The 20,919-nt window shown below is 39.3% G+C and overlaps 2 protein-coding genes across 9 annotated transcripts in view; one reads left to right on the forward strand and one right to left on the reverse strand.

The window, feature by feature from the left end:
- LOC139118616 (alpha-1,2-mannosyltransferase ALG9-like) overlaps positions 1-20,919 on the reverse strand; it is a 513,500-nt gene that overhangs the window by 151,651 nt on the left and 340,930 nt on the right. The gene's annotated exons all lie outside the window — the stretch shown is intronic.
- The window catches only part of LOC139118602 (uncharacterized), a 44,518-nt gene that overhangs the window by 2,491 nt on the left and 21,108 nt on the right, over positions 1-20,919 (forward strand). For 6 of the 8 annotated variants that reach the window (XM_070682009.1, XM_070682011.1, XM_070682007.1 and 3 more), the window contains exon 2: positions 5,351-5,434. The exons of 1 other annotated variant lie outside the window; for it this stretch is intronic. In XM_070682009.1, coding sequence (XP_070538110.1) covers positions 5,391-5,434 — 44 coding nt within the window. In that variant the 5' untranslated portion in view covers positions 5,351-5,390. The remainder of the gene's footprint in view (positions 1-5,350; positions 5,435-20,919) is intronic. One more of the 8 variants, XM_070682008.1, reaches the window with a different exon arrangement.

The raw sequence follows: 20,919 nt of genomic DNA on the forward strand, positions 1-20,919 counted from the left end.
AAAGTGTGAGACACACCCCTCAAGCTGAAACGTTGGAGTGAAACGTTGAAGGACCATGTGTTTTCCCAATTAACGTGGAAAAGTTTCTAAGTTGTTATTCTGTAGTTAGTTTGATTCTAGTAGTACTTTATGATAGTAGTGAAGTTTTATTTAACATGTTGAAATTTGGATTTTCTGATTTTGAAGGAAATTTTCTGTGATTCTTAGTTCTTTGTTTCATGGGATTTTTGTACAGTGTATTTGCTATCATGTTGACTTAGTCTCATCCTGAATGAGATTGTGTAAACAGAAGGAAACGCTTACATAACTGCCATTGGTCTTTTACATGACTGTGCTTACAGAGGAGATCCAGTTAATGAATTATTGATACACTGCGTGCGTTCCTATTGTGTGGCCGGATTGAGGAGCCAGCAAGGAGTGCCTGGATCGTATCAATCATCAACTCGACTATTGCTACCAGGGTTGGAATAACCAAATCCCCAGGGAGGAGCGTCTGGAAGGACTCTGCACGGTACTCTTGTGTGTGTAACGTAGTTTCCTATTGGATAGACTGTCATCGTCATAGCAACAGGACAGACATTGACCTACAACTCAAGGAGAAGCCATTGTACAGCCATATGAACAATAGCTAAGTGAATAAACCCTAGACAACAGCCATTTTAGAATTATCTGGAACTTTATTATTGTGGATGAACTTTAGATTTTGCGCCTGGAAATTATTAGTCCCCACGGACACCGTCCGGGGGGACTTATAGGTTTGGTCCGTGCGTGCGTGCGTGCGTGCGTGTGTGCGTGCGTCCGTCCGTCCGTCCGTTCACGCAGATATCTCAGAGATGCAAGAAGCGATTTCATTCAAACTTGGTACAAGGATTACTTCATATGTCATAAAGATGCATGTCGATTTGTTTTGTGATACGATCCAATATGGCCGCCAGGCGGCCATTTTATTACGATTTTTTCATGTACAGAGCCATAACTCAGACATGTTTCAACCGATTTTATTCAAAGTTGGTACAAGGTCATTGACCAATGTCATAGATATGCACATCAATTTGTTTTGTGATACGATCCAATATAGCCACCAGGCAGCCATTTTATTATGATTTTTTCATGTACAGAGCCATAACTCAGACATGTTTCAACCGATTTTATTCAAAGTTGGTACAAGGACATTGACTAGTGTCATAGATATGCACGTCAATTTGTTTTGTGATACGATCCAATATGGCCGCCAGGCGGCCATTTATTATGATTTTTTCATGTACAGAGCCATAACTCAGACATGTTTCAACCGATTTTATTCAAAGTTGGTACAAGGACATTGACCAATTTCATAGATATGCAGGTCGATTTGTTTTGTGATACGATCCAATATGGCCGCCAGGCGGCCATTTTATTACGATTTTTTCATGTACAGAGCCATAACTCAGACATGTTTCAACTGATTTTATTCAAAGTTGGTACAAGGACATTGACCAATGTCATAGATATGCATGTCAATTTGTTTTGTAATACGATCCAATATGGCCACCAGGCAGCCATTTTATTATGATGTTTCATGTACAGAGCCATAACTCAGACAAGTTTCAACCGATTTTATTCGAAGGTGGTACAAGGACATTGACTAGTGTCATAGATATGCACGTGAATTTGTTTTGTGATACGATCCAATATGGCCGCCAGGCGGCCATTTTATTATGATTTTTTCATGTACAGAGCCATAACTCAGACATGTTTCAACCGATTTTATTCAACGTTGGTACAAGGACATTGACCAATTTCATAGATATGCAGGTCGATTTGTTCTGTGATACAATCCAATATGGCCGCCGGGCGGCCATTTTATTACAATGTTTTCATATACAGAGCCATAACTCAGACATGTTTTAACTGATTTTATTCAAAGTCGGTACAAGGACATTGACCAATGTCATAGATATGCACGTCAATTTGTTTTGTGAAACGATCCAATATGGCTGCTGTGTGGCCATTTTGTTACAATTTTTTCATATCATAGGCATAACTCAGACACATCTCAACCGATTTATTCAAAGTTGGTACAAGGACATTGACCTATGTCATACATATGTACGTCGATTTGTTATGTGATACGATCCAATATGGCCGCTAGGCAGCCATTTTATTACGATGTTTTCATGTACAGAGCCTTAACTCAGACATGTTTTAACGGATTTTATTCGAAGTTGGTACAAGGAGATTGACTAATGTCATACATATGCATGTCAATTTGTTATGTGATACGATCCAATATGGCTGCCTTGTGGCCATTTTGTTACGATTTTTCCATGTACGGAGCCATAATACTCTCAGGCATATCTCAACCGATTTATTCAAAGTTGTTACACATTAACCTATGTTATATATATATGTATGTCAATTTGTTTCATGATATGATCCAATATGGCTGCATGGCAGCCATTTTGTTACAATTTTTTCGTGTCCTTAGCCAAAACTTGGGCATGTCTCAACTAATTTTATTCACCGATTTTATTCAAACTTAGTACAAGGACATTGACCTATGTCATACATATGCACATTGATTTGTTTTATGATACAATCCAATATGGCCGCCATGTGGCCATTTTTTTCCGATTTTTTCATGTCCGGAACCATAACTCAGACATGTATCAAGCAAATTTATTCAAAGTTGGTACAAGGACATTGACTTATTTATACATATGTATGTCGATTGGTTTCACGAGATGGTCCAATATGGCCACATGGTAGCAATTTGTTATGGTTGTTTCATGTCGAGAGCCATAACTCTGGCAAGTCTCAACTGATCTTATTCAAAGTTGGTACATGTACATTGACTTACGTCATACATATACATGTTGATTTTTTAAACAGTAAGATCAAATATCGCTGCATGGCGGTGATTTTGTTACAATTTTCAAATGTACAGAGCCATAACTCAGACATATTTCCACCAGTATCATTCAAAGTTGGTACAAGGACATTGACCTATTTCATACATATGCTCGTCAATTTGTTTCACGTCATGTAGCAGTAACATGTCAATTATTGAAGTTTCGTAAGTAGGCTGATATGTCAAGAAATACGTACTGCATCAAATTCATGAAACTTTATACAGATGTTAACTGATGTTAAGCTCACATTGCTTTAACATTGAAAAAGACATTTATCAGTGTCATTTTAATTAATTTGTAATTGCATAAGTAATGAACTTTCCTAATTAGGGTATATAGCCACAAATTAATACAGCGTCAAATGTGATGAAACTTGATACAGATGTTGATCTCATAGTGTTGTAAATACTGCATCAAACTTTATGAAATATGGTCCCATGCAGTGATAATCTGTCAAGTGTTAGAATTGTATGCAATTGCAACATCCTGTTGATTAATTCCTAGTGACTCATTTTATGAACTTTAGGATGGTGGCCTACATTGGTTTTATGTTTTCATCACCATGGAACTCATTCTTGGCCATTGAGCGCCATCTGTATCAAAGTATTTTGATCACAGACCTAATTAATGAAGAGGACTCTATCCTCTCTGAGGACTTGTAATCAAAGTACCCAATAACAAGTGGGGACTGTGTCATCGACGATGACTTTTTTTTCCAGTACTACTGTTATTAGTTTTAATCATTGTAGACCAGTGTGGTTTTTATTCTTTTATTATTATTAGCATTAGTAGTAGAGATTTTAGCTGTAGTGAAATAAACCTTAATATATACTGCAACGCAAATTGTACGATAATCATTCTTTCCTGGTTTGTTTATTGTGTGATATGAACCTTGGTCGGGTTTAATTGACTGGCTACATTCAAGGTCAGTTTAATTACCCGGTTACATACATACATACATACATACATACATACATACATACATACATACATACATACATACATACATACATACATACACATACATACATACATACATACATACATACATACATACATACATACATACATACATACATACATACATACATGATTGTATACTAAGTCTATTACTGTCAATATAAAAATGTGTCCTGATAATGGAATTAATCTGTTAATGAATGTCATAAAGATATTCTTCCACCTATAACATCAGTCATGTGGCATACATAATAACTACATTTTAAGTGAAGGTGTGGTGTGTACCTTTACCATGCTTTAAGCAAATTCATTTCATGGCAGCTATAGGAACTCATTTGTTAGACATTTAAACAGTTCATTAGAATCAATCTAGGGATCATTGCAAACCTGCTGTGTAAATGTTTAAATGGCACCACTACCTACAAGGTGTTTTGAAATTCAGTGTCTGACTTTTCTTGTAAAAACCATATGAAGTGTGAGGTTGCATAAAAATGTATATTCTAGTACCTTTTCATTTTAAATTACACATTTGTCAATAGGACCTTGATCAAATCTCAGCTCAGAAATGTATTTGCTTTGGTTAGAAATACTTTCCTGTTCTCTTCTGTGTAAGTTTTTCTAGTCCTCACTAGGATAGCACGGATATAGGTGTAGACGTTCTCTCTTTGTATTGAATTTTAAAAGCACATACGATTATTACTGGTGAGAAAAAAAGGGTTTCTGTGCAATGGAATAAATTTGTTAATGAACGTAATTTATTAAAAAAAATTATTCTTTCCCTCTACACACTGTGCACATATATCAATACTATTGAAATACATTTTGTTTTATTTTTGGCATGACCTAAGATGACTTTTTACCTAGATATGAATATCTCACCTTCTTAATAATTTACAAGGGTAGTGGTTTAGTGCAATGTGACTAACTATGCAAACTTAGGTTTTTAATAATTTTGCGGATGACCTTTGACTTACTTTAGCTTATCTGTACGATGGCAAAACTTGTGTATCTTGTAGCATCCTTGAGTTAGGAGCCAAACTTTTCAGAAAAATCAAGGCTGCCTGCATTGATTTTTATGCATTATAAAAATGTCTCTTTAGACTGATGATTTGGCCCCAACAATTCTATTTTCAGTGACAGTGTTTCAATTGTATCTCATACTGCCTTTTTTGCATCTTCCATGTGGTGTACATAGATCTAAATCACAAAGACTAAGGAGGTGCATTCCTTTTTTATTTTTCTTCATTTGTAGTACAAAGGTGCCTGAGATGATTTTTATGTCATGTCAATGATTTGACTGTATGGCAATCTGAAACTGCTGCAAAATGATAAGTTATGTAAATGTCCCTTTAGACTGCTGTTCAATTATTCTACTTTCAGCATCAGTGTTGCAGTTGTATCATATACTGTCTCACAGCGTGTCATATGTGGTGTACATAGATCTAAACTACAAAAACTATGTAGGTGCATTAATGTTCTACGTTTTTCTTAATTTGTAGCAGGAAGAGATTGAAGATGTTGAGCACAACTTTCTGAATAATGCCAAAGAGCAACCAGACCTTTGCCCTAAAGATATACAGGCTGTAAGTATATCGTGTGTTGTAAATAGTAGTAAGTTTTTGTTCCCTTTTGTGACAAATAAGAATTTTTACACCATTTTATTCATTTATCTAAAGGAAGTGAAGGAAAAATTAACCATCCATGTAACTAAAGTATGACCCTGACCTATATACGAACTCACGCACGCGCAACAATTTTGGCGCAGCAGTGCATTGTCCTGAACTAAGCGGGGAAATTCCCTGCTGAGTCAGGTCCTGGACTTGCGCAATGCGCTATGACTCACCCCCACTATCAAAACGGAACGACATTCTCATTTGTTAGATAGATTCTGACTGTGCTGCAGCTCTGCACCGTTCCAGTGCCCATTCTGGAGGTGGATGTAAGTATATACTTGTTTTCTGGTTGTGTGAATTTGTTTTTCCTACGCCTATCGGAGCGAGATTTTCCTTCCCCTCCCATACAGTAACCGTTCCGATCTTGAACACTGTTGCGCAATACCCCTATCGGGACGTTTCCAGCAGGGACTTTCGCAATACCGCTTTCGCAATACCCTTCCAGTTGCTTAGCAACTTGTCACGTGGTTTCAGAGGTCTGAAAGTCTACAGTTTTCAGAAACATTTTCTACAGAATTTTTTCTGAATCTAACTTTCATATCCATTCAATCCATAATGTCTTAGGTATCTTTCCAGAGGTGGACTAAATCCTTCTTGTTTTTGAATTTCTAGCGCCTGATGAAATATGTCCTGAATAAGTTCTGACCCGTTTTCTGTTGTTGCACCTTTTTCTTGTATTTGTGTAAGCAGCTGTTTATATTGAACATAATAATGTTTATACTTCTCTCGTCTCTTTGCTACACCCGTTTTCCCTTGTATTACATCAATAATAACACCTGGTATAGGAGTTAGAGCTAAAAGAACTGGAACTGTCGGAATTGCTGCTATTACAGCAGAACTTACAAGAATTCCTTTAGTAATATTAAGAGCCATATCAATTCGACCCATTAATTTATAACTGCGTCGATATGCGGCGCTAGTTCTTTCGATATAGTCAGCCAATTGTTCAACGCTTTCAACAACTGAGATGTGCATTTTTTTACTGTATATGTAAGGGATGATAAAAAATAATTGTAGTAATATAGAAATACAATATGGCAGAAGGAGGAGAAGATATACCACTCCAGGATTTCGATGATGCAAATTTGAATGATGACGTTACTGCTGAAACATTCTTTATGGACGATGATAATACCCTTGCAGAAGCTGATCCTTTCCTTGCTAGCCCAAAGATGATCGCTTGAATGAACCTAGAGCAAATGAAAAATTAAGAATGGTTAATAAATTCTTAAAGGAGAATAAAATTACTGATCCGGATGCACTAAATGTATTGGTTATGGAATCTGAGATTAGGGACGGAAAGCTGTATTATAAAAATCTTAAGCTGTCTAAAGATAGAGGAGGTGGATTTTATAAGCTCACCACATTAATGAGAGAAAAAGGAGGACATGAATTTATGAGAGATGTATTCGGAGGTCGCTCTAGCGCAGAGCCCGAATATGTGAGTCGTACATTGTATTCTGAAGATGTGAAAAACAATAAAATACCAGCTGAGAAGATGACACCAGAAGACATGGGCATATACAAAGATGAACTGACATTCTTACGGCAAGATGCTTCTGGTAATGCAGATAAAATACAAGCTTTTGAAAATAAAATCGAACAATGGAACAATCTAAACCCAGAATATAGAGCTATTAATGATGAATTAAAGATTGCGAATATGCGTATTAGCGACCTTAACAATGAAAAAGTTAAAATAAGGCTAGAGAAAAGAGAAGTTGAAAAACAGTTAAAGGAAATTCCTAAAGATCACACCCAAGCAAAAGAAAAAGCCGAGAAACTACTAGCTGAACTCATAACAAGAGAAGCTAAAATTGACAATCGAATTGAATACGAAAATGGCAAGATTAGCGGGGCACGTGAAAGTCTCGCTACGACTAGGTCTCTTCGTGATGTAATTTCCGATCCAGAATTGTCACTCAGGCTGAAGCTGACAGAGTTATTTAAACGAAATGGTATAACAATCGCTGCAATACTGACTGCCCTTGGAATGGCAATATCAACAATTGCCCTGGCTGTAACTAAAGTAGGAGGAGGGGGAGCAGGAGCAGGAACTGGAGCAAACGCAGGAGGTTCAGGTCCGCCCAAAGTATATACAAAAGCGAAAGAAATTGTAAAGCAATTTGGCGAATGGTTAAAAACATTGGCTGCAAAAAGTGCTGCTGCAATACCAGGTTTAATCGGCTCCCTTGTCAGTTTTCTATTAAAAACAGCAGGATCGGTGGTTGGATTTGTTGGAGAACAGCTATGGATATTTTTAACTGGTTTAACATTAGTCATTATAAATAAAATTATGTACTAATATATGGGCCCTACGGAATCGGCATGTTTGGTGAAAAGAATATTGCAAAGTTTCTTTCTAAAAATAAAGACCTGTTTGGTTTCTCTGTCGAATTGGAATGGTGCAAACTTCGGCGGGTAAATCGCCATATCCTTCGAGCAAATCCAGGTGTCCGACTCAAAGATGATAATCTTTATCATAACATTTTAGCTTTCGTGAAGGAATGTCAAAAGACTAACTTCTTTAAGCGACTAGAATTCATAAACGTCTTTCAGGAGATTGACAATGATGAAATGGAAGTCCAACATTTACAAGAATATTGGGTTCTTCGATTGATTCGCGACACAGGCAATCGATTTATCTTTCAGGCAGACGGAAATATTTATGTAAAGATGTGATTTTTTCTTCTAAGTCATTATATACACGAAGTGAAACTTAATTTTCTTTTCAACTGTAATTTCTTTTTTTCTTCTACTATATACATTACACAAAAATGGGGTACGATAGATCATTATTACCGACTTTCACCAACCGAATACCGAAGGGAACGAAGTCAGAAAGAACTCATCATGTGATTGCTCATAATCCAAGTGAGGCAGATCCAGGCCAGACACTTATCATACGATGTCCAAAGTTAGAAAGCGGAGTAGTACTAGTTCCAGATACTTTCGACCTGGTTTTTGATCTCGAAGTAACAGGACATGAAGATAACCGAGTAGTTCAAAATGTTGCAAAAAATTTGGTGGAGCGTATGGTTCTCAAATTTGAGGGTCAGCCACTTTTCAATTTGAACAAATATAACCTCATTGAATGTTATCGCGATCTCTTCAAACATAAAAAGGAGAGAACGAACATGACACTGTACGGAATTCAGAACGAAAATCTAAGAAAATTGAGAAGTGGAGCGGCCGATGCAAATGCCGACAGGCTTTCAAAATGGGACGATATTTTACTTTTCGACACATATAAAACAAAATATGCTATTCGTCTCACTCACCCCCTCATAACAGGCCATGGAGTTGCATATCCATCAGCGTTAGGGAGTCATATCGAATGGGAAATTACGTTGGCACCCGCCTCCCAATTACTTGTCAGTAATAATGTTGTTACAGCCAATTATAAATTAAAAAACATTCAAATGGAATACGAAACAATTTCGGACCCCGAACTCGCGAGGTCAACTGCTGGTTATTACAACAGTGGGAAAAGTTTTCTCTACGAGCATATACATTATTCTAGAATAATACCATTCAAAGAATCGGACACGGTTATCAATGAAAATATAAATGTACCACGACGTAGCATTAGAGGTATCGCTATACTCTTCACTAAAAATCAGAATCAGACAGAACTGAACAGTGAACTTTTCTTTAACCCCTCCATTGAATCTGTGTCTGTATCAATCGAAGGCATTGCAAATAAAGTGTACGCTCAGAAGATGATACCAAGACAATTTTGGAAAGAAACACGACGGTATTTTGCTGAAGATAAAGATTGGTGTGAAATTGATATAGATGAGGTCGATTATTTGAAGAATAAATTTTGTCTGTTTATCGATCTGCGTAGTTTTAAAGATATTGAATTTCATGGAAATGGTCTTAGAGTAATGAACACAAAGGACGGAATTCAACTTGAAATTCTGAAGAAAGACACCTCAGTTAAGGGTGCCGACGACGCTCGCGATGACAATATATTTGCCCACGTTTATGTTATTAGCGATGCCCAGGTCACTGTTGAAAATAGTAGATTAAAGTCTTTACAATATTAAACCGTAACGTAGGTCATTCCTATCGGATCTGTTTCTGCCAACCATTCGCCCGTGTCCAGATCGCATAACTGCATACGCTTGATATCATTTGGTGCCATCATAATTTTACTACGCTTTTCACTACGGATTTCTCCAGCCTTTTTCCGTACAAACTGTACAAATTGTGCCTGCTCGGGCTCCTTCCTAGTTTTAAACAGATCCTTATAGTCTTCAAAGTTCAAATGTTTTCTAACACAAACATCTTTTATCCTTTATTTTTTTCGTCTCGGAAGTTGGAGTTCGAAAAGCATACACTTTCGAGCGTATGCCGACAAAAATCAAGAATAGGTACACCATTCAACTCATCTTTAAATTTACCTATCACTTTTTTATTAATCTTCGGAACTCCCATCTCATCTTTCATCCCACTAGTATCGTAGATCGACTCCTTACCATTCTTTTCCACATCTTCCCGAACTATATCATTGAAAGTTACGTCCGGGTCCGGGATCGGCACACTGTAAACAAAACTGTCAGTATCCATGTAGGCTAATCGTATTCCAGGGAACCGCTTTCGAAAGTAATTGTAATGCGTCTCATACATAAGCAGCTTAGAAAGTTCCAGTACTGCGGCGCCGATGAAAACTGGTTTTACATATCTATGCTCATCCGTTTTCAGTTCCAGTAGGACACTGTCGCAGGAATCGTCCATCCTTTTGGAAGTTATGAAAGTTGTATGTTTCGTCTTTGGATTATACTTCTCAATCTTTTTACGACCACTATCCGTACCGTTCCGGTCCGAAACAAATTTAAAGTCTCTGTACTTTCGAACATCCTCTATGTCTTACCGAACATCGCGTTATTCATCAGCTTATAGAAATTCTTTTCAAAATCTGTCGTCCCCTTGTCCTCATTTCAGTGTTAAAGTCAATATATTGGCTTACACTGATTAGCGGAACGAATGAGCGGAACGGACGGAACGGAACGGAATAGCCACACCAAAAAGAAAAATAGTTTCTCTTAATTAGAGTCCATTTTTTTGTCCACTGAATTTTGGAGCGGAACAGCATGGAATTTCGGATCTAAAACAGAAATTTGGATTTAAATAAAATATCATCTTTTCAACCCTTAAAGTAATACATCTGTTTTTCGAAGTTTTTGTTGCCGTGATGAAAATCGTGAATAAGACTACTAATAAGAACTTTCTTCTATAGAAACACACTTCTGGGAGTGATGAGCAAGTACAATAAATCAAACATTACACATATAATCAGGCAAGACTGCTCCCGAGACTGCTGCTGGGAATGAATAAGACTACTGGACTGAAGCTATAATTCAAATCTGAAACTACACCTGAATCCAAACATCACCCTGGATATCGCATCTGCTGGAGGATGCTATGGCTACCATGAGGCATGTGAGATGGCGCACAGGCGTTCTGTTGAGTGGGTAGTTTTTAAAAATGTAGTTCTGCTACGTTCCGACGTTAAGGCTACGGAAGAGAACGTCCGAACGTAGCATAAACTATACTTTTACAAACTACCCACACAACAGAACGCCTATGAGGTGGCGGTCTGTGTAATAATTCACCTCGATGGCATGGCGCCTAATTACATTTGGCGCGGAGGTGAAAAAAAGAGGGAGGCGGTGACGGATCGTAACTTCTAAAATGGATACATTGAACTGCATTGCTGATTGTTTGTTAATTGGCGCGGATGCCACTTCTTTTTCGTTTTTTGTTGCCAGGGTCTGCAGACTTACGGGAGCACCAGTTGATTTAGGGGATTGTGAAAATGGAGGTGTAGACAATTTTTTTTCACCCATTATGACGGCATTTTTTTTCAAAAGCATGCTCGCGAAACAAATTATTTTCTGCACAACTGAAGGCAATGCAATATATTTCATTTGTTGTCAAAATGAAGTGCACGTGCACATGTTTTGCATGTCAAAGTTCATTCATGCAACCTGTAATCTTTATTGCAGAATTTTGCATATCTAACCACTTCCCACGTTAGAAAATTTTTAAATATCCAGATCTCAAAGATCAAAATACTAAGGTCGGTTCTAAACATTCATTTTTGGTAATTCCAGCACCTCGCATCACATTTTTGCCTTCCTCTCAGGGAAGTGGTAACATTTCTTTTCTCACTTTGGGGTTTTGCAGAAAATTATTTTATCATTCTCCGTGGGGGGGGGGGGTTGTCAATATTCCCCTCCCGAATCCTCCAGCCCCTCCTTTAGAAATCAAATGATTCTCCCCTCAATCTATCGAATGACTAAACAACTATAGGTCGAAGGACATCAGTAATACATACAAAAGGCATCGCTCATACTTACATACACAGTCGATCAACGCGTTAACATGAAACTACGGCCGTTTTGCAATTTAAGTCATTCTTTTGTGATCAGTTTTTGAAGGCAGGTAGTGTTTACACCCCTAATTGTCGTTGTATGCCGTACACATGCAATTATTGTTTGAAAAGTATGTTGAGCTATTGCGATCGTACAAAACAGAGTGCACAACTACATGTTGGCCACAGACACGCCCTCTTTTGGGTTGACCACCCTCCACACTATGGTACTGCCCTCTATAAGGCGTGATTCACGGGCTACGGGTTAGATGTAAATTTAGATGTAGCTTCAAATTGAAATTACAGCCTAGTTTCCCGTGGTATTTGACATAATTTCATTTTGGAAACTTCAAAAATTAAGGTGCCTTACTTGTAGAGTTGAATAAATGATATATTTTATTTAAATCAAATGTCTCTCTTAATTCCATTCTTTTCCGCTCAAAAATTTTGTGTACGAAAAATGGACTCTAATTAAGAAAAAACTAATTTTCTATTTGGTGTGGCTATTCGTTCCGTTCCGTTCCGTTCCGCTCATTCCGTTCCGCAAATTAGTGTACGCCCAATATATTGTTTGAGACATGGAGCTTCATCGAAAGCAAGCACCCGATAAATCTTTTTTAATCTCATTCCCATCCGAAGATAGAATTCCAGCAACTTGTAGTGTAAGATGTATCTCTCTCTGTCCAACACACTTGTAATCAGTCGAGTGCCCTGCCTATCAGGAAATTCATAGTGATGCGGTGCTAATGGCAAATCGCTGTGTTCTTTATGTAATTCGACCGGATATTCTAAGTCTACTTCTAGAAAACTTGGTGGAAAGGTGGCGCCAGGTCCCCACGCTCCGCCGGCTCCGCCTCGGCCCCCTTCTTCCCATTCGTCCCACTCTTCCCTCGTCATCCAATGAAGTCCGCCCGTAGGCATTGCCTGACTCATTGCCCATCCGTAAAGATTATTAGCATCGAGATATTTTATTTCGGTCACCGGCTTCTCTGGATCCCAGTTCCCACCAGCGGCCCCATCAGGCTCATCTGTTGCATAAGCTGGATGATTTGTCTGTAAATAATGAATATTACACTGGCTGATACCGCCTCTAATTCCCCTTTGAATGAAAGTCATCTGCTCAGCATCTTGAATGAGTTTAAATTTATTACCTGTGTAAAGTAACATAGCATCCCATGTCAAGCCGGGCGCTGACATGTAATGGGCCGGATCTAACTTATATGCCCTTAAACATGTGTCGCGGAAATTTTCGAATATATTTGCAAGAAGTAGAACGTCAGTCTCACAATAGAATTCCATATAATCACGAATCGTCTTACATCCAACTTCGTCCCATACTCGCAAAGCATGTTCGTAATCGGCCTCTGAAATCCCCTCTTCCGTCAATTCGCTATAAAATTTGCCCCTCTCCGGGAGCTCCTCCTCTTCTAGTCTGTCAACAGAGTCTAAATATTCGTAGGGGAAGAAACCTTTCGCCCTTTGAATGTTCGGGTACGAAAGTGGTACCGTCCACCCATCCTCCGGCACAGTTTTTGCCAACTTCGCCAATGACCCCATCATCAACTGAGCACTATCCATAAACTTTATAGAAAAGAAACGTTTCTTTATCTCCCTCTCCCCATCGACAACAATTGAGGCACTAAAAATAAATGTTTTCGAGAGACCCATAATTCCTCCATTGCTCGTCTTAGCTATGATTTTAGGCTCTTGTCCGGGACCATCATCTATTTCATGTAATTCTTTCAAAATAAAAGAACCATCGTATCCCTTGAGGTTGTGAAAGTAGATAGGAATGGTTCTCGACGGCCGGCATCCCTCGCAATAAAAAGTCGCCTCATCCTTCACTACTCGATATCCGGCGGGCTCTCCACATGCAATACAGACTGGATCGTTGTAATTAGAAGGATCTTTCATCGGTATTATTTTCCAATAATACGATTTCGAATAATACTCGGCCCGTTCTTTCATATCTTTTAGAAATTCTGTAACACAGGAGAGACCTGTGAATGTTCTTTTACCATAAACTTTTGGCCTCGTTCCGAAGGCGCCCCACCGTTCCACCATAACATACGAAAGACAAATTGGAATATGTCGACCGGTCCCCTTCTCAATAATTGCCTCAGTATCTGCATAGACGACGTAGGGGGCGGGGACCTTCTTCCGATGTCCTTCGAATTGACATACTTCCTTAGGAAAACCTGGCTGGGCGTCGTCTGTTCCACAGTATACCTGATGTTCTTCTAATTCTTCTGTTGACTTAAAACCTCTTTTACAAACCAGGCAAATACACTTCCTTCTGTGCTTATTCTTACGATTAGTATGAGAATTAAGAAGACGATTTAACGAAGTAATTGGCACGAAGTGACCCCCCACCCTCCCCACCAACTATCAGTAATATATTTGCTACCCGTCCCGCTCCCCCCTCGGCTCTGCTATATAACACAGTTATGTCTGACGGGTCGGGATCGGACTCATAGATCTGAAACACTTGAAGTTGGACTCCCGGATTTTGCTGCTCGAAGCGCCTGAATACAGTCAGATCGGCGGGCGTAGGAAAGGGAATACCTTCCCAACAGTAGTCAGCAATAAATGGGGCGTACGTATTCCATTTTCTCCTTACCTGACCACCCCTCTTTTCACGAAACTCGGGATCGCTCAACTTTATACTTGCTACGACGGCATACTGAAAACAATTCTCGACCCCCACCGGTAGAATAAGATCGCTAACACAATGCTTATTTTTTAACCATCCGGGAAGTTTGACTGCGCCAGCCCCGAGTAAAACTTCTACTAGAATTACTTCAAAATTAAGTATCTCCTCGAGAACGAGGCCAGAACCCTCAACAGCTTCAATTGTATCAAGCATATCGTCGTAGCGTTTTATAATTGTCGTTTCACATCCGACCACCTACATCTTTGTGTATGTATTTTTTAATTTAACAGGCAATGTACGATTTTGTGTATTACCAGTTTTCGGATCCGATAATTTGACTTCCATTTCAGTATAAACAGAGTACATCTTTCCCTTCTTTGGCCATACCTTCAATATCCACCAGCTCCCCGATATCCTTGACTCGCTTGACTTCAGGAAATTCTTTTCGTAAAACTGCTCCCTTGAATGCTGTATGTAATCGACGGGCCATCTTTATGATATATACTATCCTAAAAATTTTTAAAATGAAAAAATAATTATTCTATGATAGGTCATCAAAATCCACTATAATATTTTTGTCAGCATTTATTTGTTTATATATCTCACCTAATCTTTCTAAGTCGACTAGTTCTTCCGCATCTTGAATTTCTGGTTTATTAGGCGCAGCACAAAATAACCTCTCAACAGTGAAAGAAAGAGCACGCTTACTTAAGCGCGGTTTAAATGCTAAGAATTCTATCTTACTACCTTTCCGGATATTACGAGGTACAATAGCAGGATTTTCTCGGACTGGCAATGGGCTCACTGTTTTAAAAGCACAGTCAATTTCTTGAACCATATCAATACATGTATCGAAATCATGAGGCCCTCTTTTAAACCGAAATTTAAAATACTTTATCTGTGCCTCGCTCCCTCGCTTCTGATACACTTTAGATGGATTGTAAAATCCAGTAGTATTCTTGGAGTGAGCGGCCAGGCTTGCAGCATAACTTTTAGCAGTAGATGCATCGAAACTTTCACCTAGGGTACGGAATATTATTAAATCGGTAAACTTTTGAAGACTCGGTTGCCAACTGACACACATTTCATCGCATGTAGCAGGATCTTTAGAACCGTACTTAGGTCCGATGGGGAAAACTACTTCTAGCTCACTGTCTACGTATATGAAAGGATCTACCAAATATTCTTCAAATATGAGTTTGCCGTCACTGATTCGGACGCCTTCTCCGGTTTCAAGTATTTTTATTGCAGTTGAAAGGATTGTCATTGTCTATCGTATATATCTTAATAAAATAATTTAAAAAAAAATTTTTTTCTATGATATAGTATCCCAAAATGTCATACATATTCATAAATGGACCAACTGGAAGTGGTAAGAGTTACGATGCAGTAAATTTGGCGGAGACTCACGTACCAGAATTTGACACTAGTTTTTCTAGCAACATTGCCGACTTTTATAATGGGCGCCACGTTTCGATTGCCGATTTTCAGAACCAGTTTATAGAACATACGCTTAGTTTACAATGTCAGGCTGGGAGGAGGAGGATCTCCCTCCCTTCGGAACGCTACATTATTTGTGACTCTTCCATAATTCAACATCTAACTTTTTCTAGAATCCGGGGCGTGGCAGCGGAAGAAAAAAAGATTGTTTCTAGAGCATTTGACCATTTACATAGTTTCATTATCATATTCAAAGATATGCCTTGGGATTATTGCAGGCGGAATGTGTTGACTCGAGCCAGGTCGTACGAAATAGGCGCCTTAAAAGAACTAGAAGAGATTCACAACAAGTTCAAACAGACTTTCTTAGAAATTTGCCACGACTACAGGCTTCCATGTTTGGTAATTCGGAACGCTCTTACGCCCCTCGTTCTCAATAATATACTTAATCCAACAATTGATACCGAGACAGTCGGACCAGTAGAATATCCACGAGCTTTTGACTTTGGAATTGCATGGAGCGGCGGCAGCCAGGGATTTTTAATAGACGGTTTCAGCAAGGAGGAACTTGAAAAAGCGTACTTCCCACCTTGTGAAGAACAACTAAAACAACCTCGAGTCTCACTAAAGAACCTACGCAAACTTCTTAACGCTTGTGAATCTGTGCACGCTTATAATGCTTCTTTTGACTTACGGGCACTTGATATGATGAAAAGGGGGACTTTGAAGTTACTTGTCTATGGCTCATGTCAGTTGTGTACATTATACTTCAACCAGAACTTATCGATAAAGCTGAAAAAGGGGGACTCGAGAGAACGGACTGTGGAACATGAGAAGTCGTTTTGAAGATCTTGCAAACTTAATATGTTCAGGAACTGAGATACCACCTCATCCACATACTGCCGAAAAAGATGCAATATGTGAACATTACTTACGACAGTACATGATAAATACTTGGCCAGGTGGTTGGAAGAATAATGGTAAGCTGTCACTTTCAGCTTTCAAGAAATTAAGACTTTTTCCATGGTACTTATTGAGTAACTTTCGTAAATACTTACGTTAGTACTTGCGTTAGTACTTACGTAGTACTTACGTTAGTACTTGACAAGTACCAACACAGGAACTTACGAAGTACTCCTTCGGAACGTTACGAAGTTCTAATAACATTTTCCTCTGGCTCCCAACTATTGAAACTTTCTGGATAACCTTTCCATTTTATCAGATAGTATTTCTTTCCTCTAATTTTTTTCGTCTTCAAAATTCGTTCTACTCTGTACAGCTCGTCGGCTCCCCGTTCCGAAAGGGCGCTCTGAAGTTCATCGGAGTAGAAAGTGCCGAGTATTTCCTCTCCATTCAGATCTTTTATTTTGTAAACTGGTGGCGTTCCCAGTCCAGCCGCATACACAACTTTTGAAACCACGAAAATCTCCTCTGTCCAATTTGGTAAATATCCTTTCTTGAAAGTGGTCTTGTATTTTGTAATTCGGACCCGTTCTCCCGGCTTGAATTCAGGGTCAACTCCCCCGGCTGCCAACTCAGGACCGAATAGTGTATAAAATGCCTGCCAATCGTTCTCCTCTGTTACGTCCCTGGGTTTCATTTTGATACTTCCGTGAACGGTGTTATTGTAATTCTCAAGAAGTTCTGGTAGAATAGAAAGCCATTCTCGTGTCTGTTTATATGTAAAGTATTTCCACATCATCGTCTTAAGAGTCCGATTAAAACGTTCAACGACGCTAGCTTTTTTGTCACTGTAGGTGTGAAACCAGTGAATTCCCGCCTCCTGGAGCCACCCCTGCATTTTTCGGTTAGTAAATTCCCGCCCCTCATCTGTCTGAAGTTTGTCGGCCTTCTCCCGGATTTCTTAATCACGTCTTGTAGTGCCTGCAACGTATCATCAGCCGTTTTTGACTGTATCGGCCTGGCCCATGCGTATTTACTGAGTACATCGATTACTGTTAGCATGTATCGAATGTTACGGTTCTCTTTTGCGAATGGTGAAGGGAATTCCACAAGATCCGCTTCCCACTGGGAGTCTATCGATGTTACAAAAACGCGCCTCCCCTCTGGAAGGCGCCACGAGTACGAGGGACCGGTTTATGTAGATTATAGGTTAGCTGAGTTTTAACCAGTCCTGCACCTCTTTCTTAGTAACGTGGAGTCCGCTGGCCGTGCTGCGTCATACAATTTTGTACACCTCCAAATCCAGTTTTCGGGTTGTAATATAATTCTCTAAGAGTTCCTTCAGCTTCCATAATTGCTATATTATACGAAAAATTTTATGTCGTACGGATTCCGTAAACGAAATACTAGTTTACTGAATGGCCTACTTTTCAATTGCTTGATTAGGCCCACGGCTTCCCGTTCTGACACCTCCATTCCATATTCTTTTATAATAGTTTTGTTGTCTATCTTGTTCGGTGTGTAAAATAGTACTAACATCTGTATGTTTTCCCTGAATGGTTTACTAATACTAGTATATTGTTGAGTCAGAACCCAGACAGATAATCCGTCATGTCTTGCGCTGAAACCAAGTTGGACTAAAACGTTACTGCGCTTCTTCATATCTTTGGACGAGGCGCAGTCGTCGAGTACTATTAAAGTGTTTGTACCGGCCCATTCGTTCCGTACGTAGGTTAATGTATCATCCACAGCATCGAGTCCGACCGGAAATATAAACACGTTGTCATCGGTGAAAATGAATCTTCTATTATACGCTTTATTTTTCATGAATGTTGGGCAAATGAATATCACATATTCGAATTTCCTTAAGTACGGACCGGTGAGGAGGTCCAACATAAATTCTGTTTTGCCAGAATATGTCGGTCCAGTTATAATCATGTTGAATGGTGGGGTTACGTATATTGACATTTACTCTGGATCTATATATTGTAAATTAATGAATCTCTTCTAGTTCTTTTAAGTTACTGGCTCGAGTTAGATGAAACATAATTTCCAGTCACATCGACAGCATCTGAATGAACTATATATTTAGTGACTTTATTCCAGTACCTACAATAGTAATGAATATTGCTAAAGATAACAAACCAATTTTGCCGAATTCGTGAATAGGGTCTGCGGTGAGTGTTGCAGATGCTGCCCGTTCCGGGGGGAGGGGAGGGGAGGGGAGGGGAGGGCCCCCCCGACTCGTATCAGTCGCTCCCCTTCGGAACGCTTCGGGCTCATCCTGCCACTTCACAGGATCCCCCTCCTCCCCTCCTTCCATCTCATGTACAGCACTTTCTCGAACTTCCGTGTTTATATCACCGTTCACCCCGAAGGACATAGATTCTGTTGCGTATTGCAATTCATTATTATAACCTGAGATTGCCGGCCCGAAAGAATGACCATCTCAGACGGAAGAGAAGTAAATTTGGTGAGACTGCCATATCAAGTTTGACACCAGTATTCATTATTGTGTCTTGATATCGCCTATAACTGATTACTTTGTCTGTATTACGAATTTCATCTTCGAGGAGAACGCCGAATTCTTTTCGGACTTGCTCTGCACTGCCAGTATCACCCACAATGGTACTGCGAATATTAGCTTGTGCACCGAGTATACAATATACGTAGGCTTCAAGACTTTCGTTGAGGCGAGCTAGACCGGCCTTTGTCAATCCCGAGTCTCCCTTCAGAGGAATGAAACTATTGTATTGTCCCTCCGATCCATCATTTCGGAAGAAATAATAGTGTGGTCGTTCTTTGTCGGACAGTACATGTTTTTTCTTTCCAAAAATTGTATGTGTATAGAAAACGCCTCCGTCGGCGGAGAGGAAAAAGTCATGACCGTTGTATATCGCTTTTGGCTGTCGAACAGGGCCACGATTAGTGTAATATTCATATCCATAACCAAGACCCTTATTTTGACCTTTTCGATATCGAAAGTCGGACTTCGTTGGGCTTATATTTCCAAATTCTGTACAGAAAGTTCATATTGGACGAGATTGTACGGATTGTCGCCCGCTTTGAAGGTGGGGGTATCGTCTGGAAGTGCAACGCCCATTTCATGAAGAATACGACGTATTGTAAAATATACATGGAAACGGCAGAATGATCGTATTTGTGGCGGAAATTTCTTATCAAAGAGATGGGCGAATGATATACCACAACCAGTAGTGCTGCACCATACAGCGAAATTCAGTTGCTGGTCCCAATATTTCATATGCGGGCTGCCCAGCCAGACATTACTTTCTTTCGCTGATCGATGAGTGATTACGTTATCTTTGAACACATCCCGAGGATGAAAAGTAAATTTATCTGTCGGCGTTACATATATTTCTAAGTCCATGAGAATAGGTTTTATTCCTCCATTCGGTTTGGTAGGAATATCAGCATGCTGTACTGTCGGTACGCTCGTCTTATTCAATTGAAAAGCAACTGGGAATAGGTCTGTACTCATTATTCGTGTTTCTATATACAGATAGATTTAAATGGAGGAGAATTTTCCCGGAATCCCTGTCGGTACGTTAGGGGTACTAACATTCCAGACTATGTTAATACTTTATTTCGGATTCAGGTTTAAACGAATTTTTTATTTTTTACTAAGAATAGATAACATACTGCAAACAATGGAGAATTTAATAAAGTCATCGGCAGCGGCAAATATGGCAGCGCATTCCGAAGAGCCAACCGCAGCGTCGGACGCTCGATCCATAATAGAGACGAAACGTGAAAAAATACTCTGTGTCATCGCAAGTGGTCAAAGCAAGTTATTTTTTGGTAAGGAGATTACAGTTGTTGACGTAGAAAAATGGAAAGATGAAATGGTGGATAAAGCCTTCAAAATGTACGAAGCGAAATACAGTTCTCTTATAAGTGATACCATCACTCAAAGTTTCATAGATCTAGGAGCCCGCGCAATAAGTCAGGTAGTTCCAATCGATGATCGAGATAACTATGCCACTGATCTTAAAAAGG

This window comes from Ptychodera flava, chromosome 19, assembly GCF_041260155.1.
Source record: "Ptychodera flava strain L36383 chromosome 19, AS_Pfla_20210202, whole genome shotgun sequence".
Classification (NCBI taxonomy): Eukaryota; Metazoa; Hemichordata; class Enteropneusta; family Ptychoderidae; genus Ptychodera; species Ptychodera flava.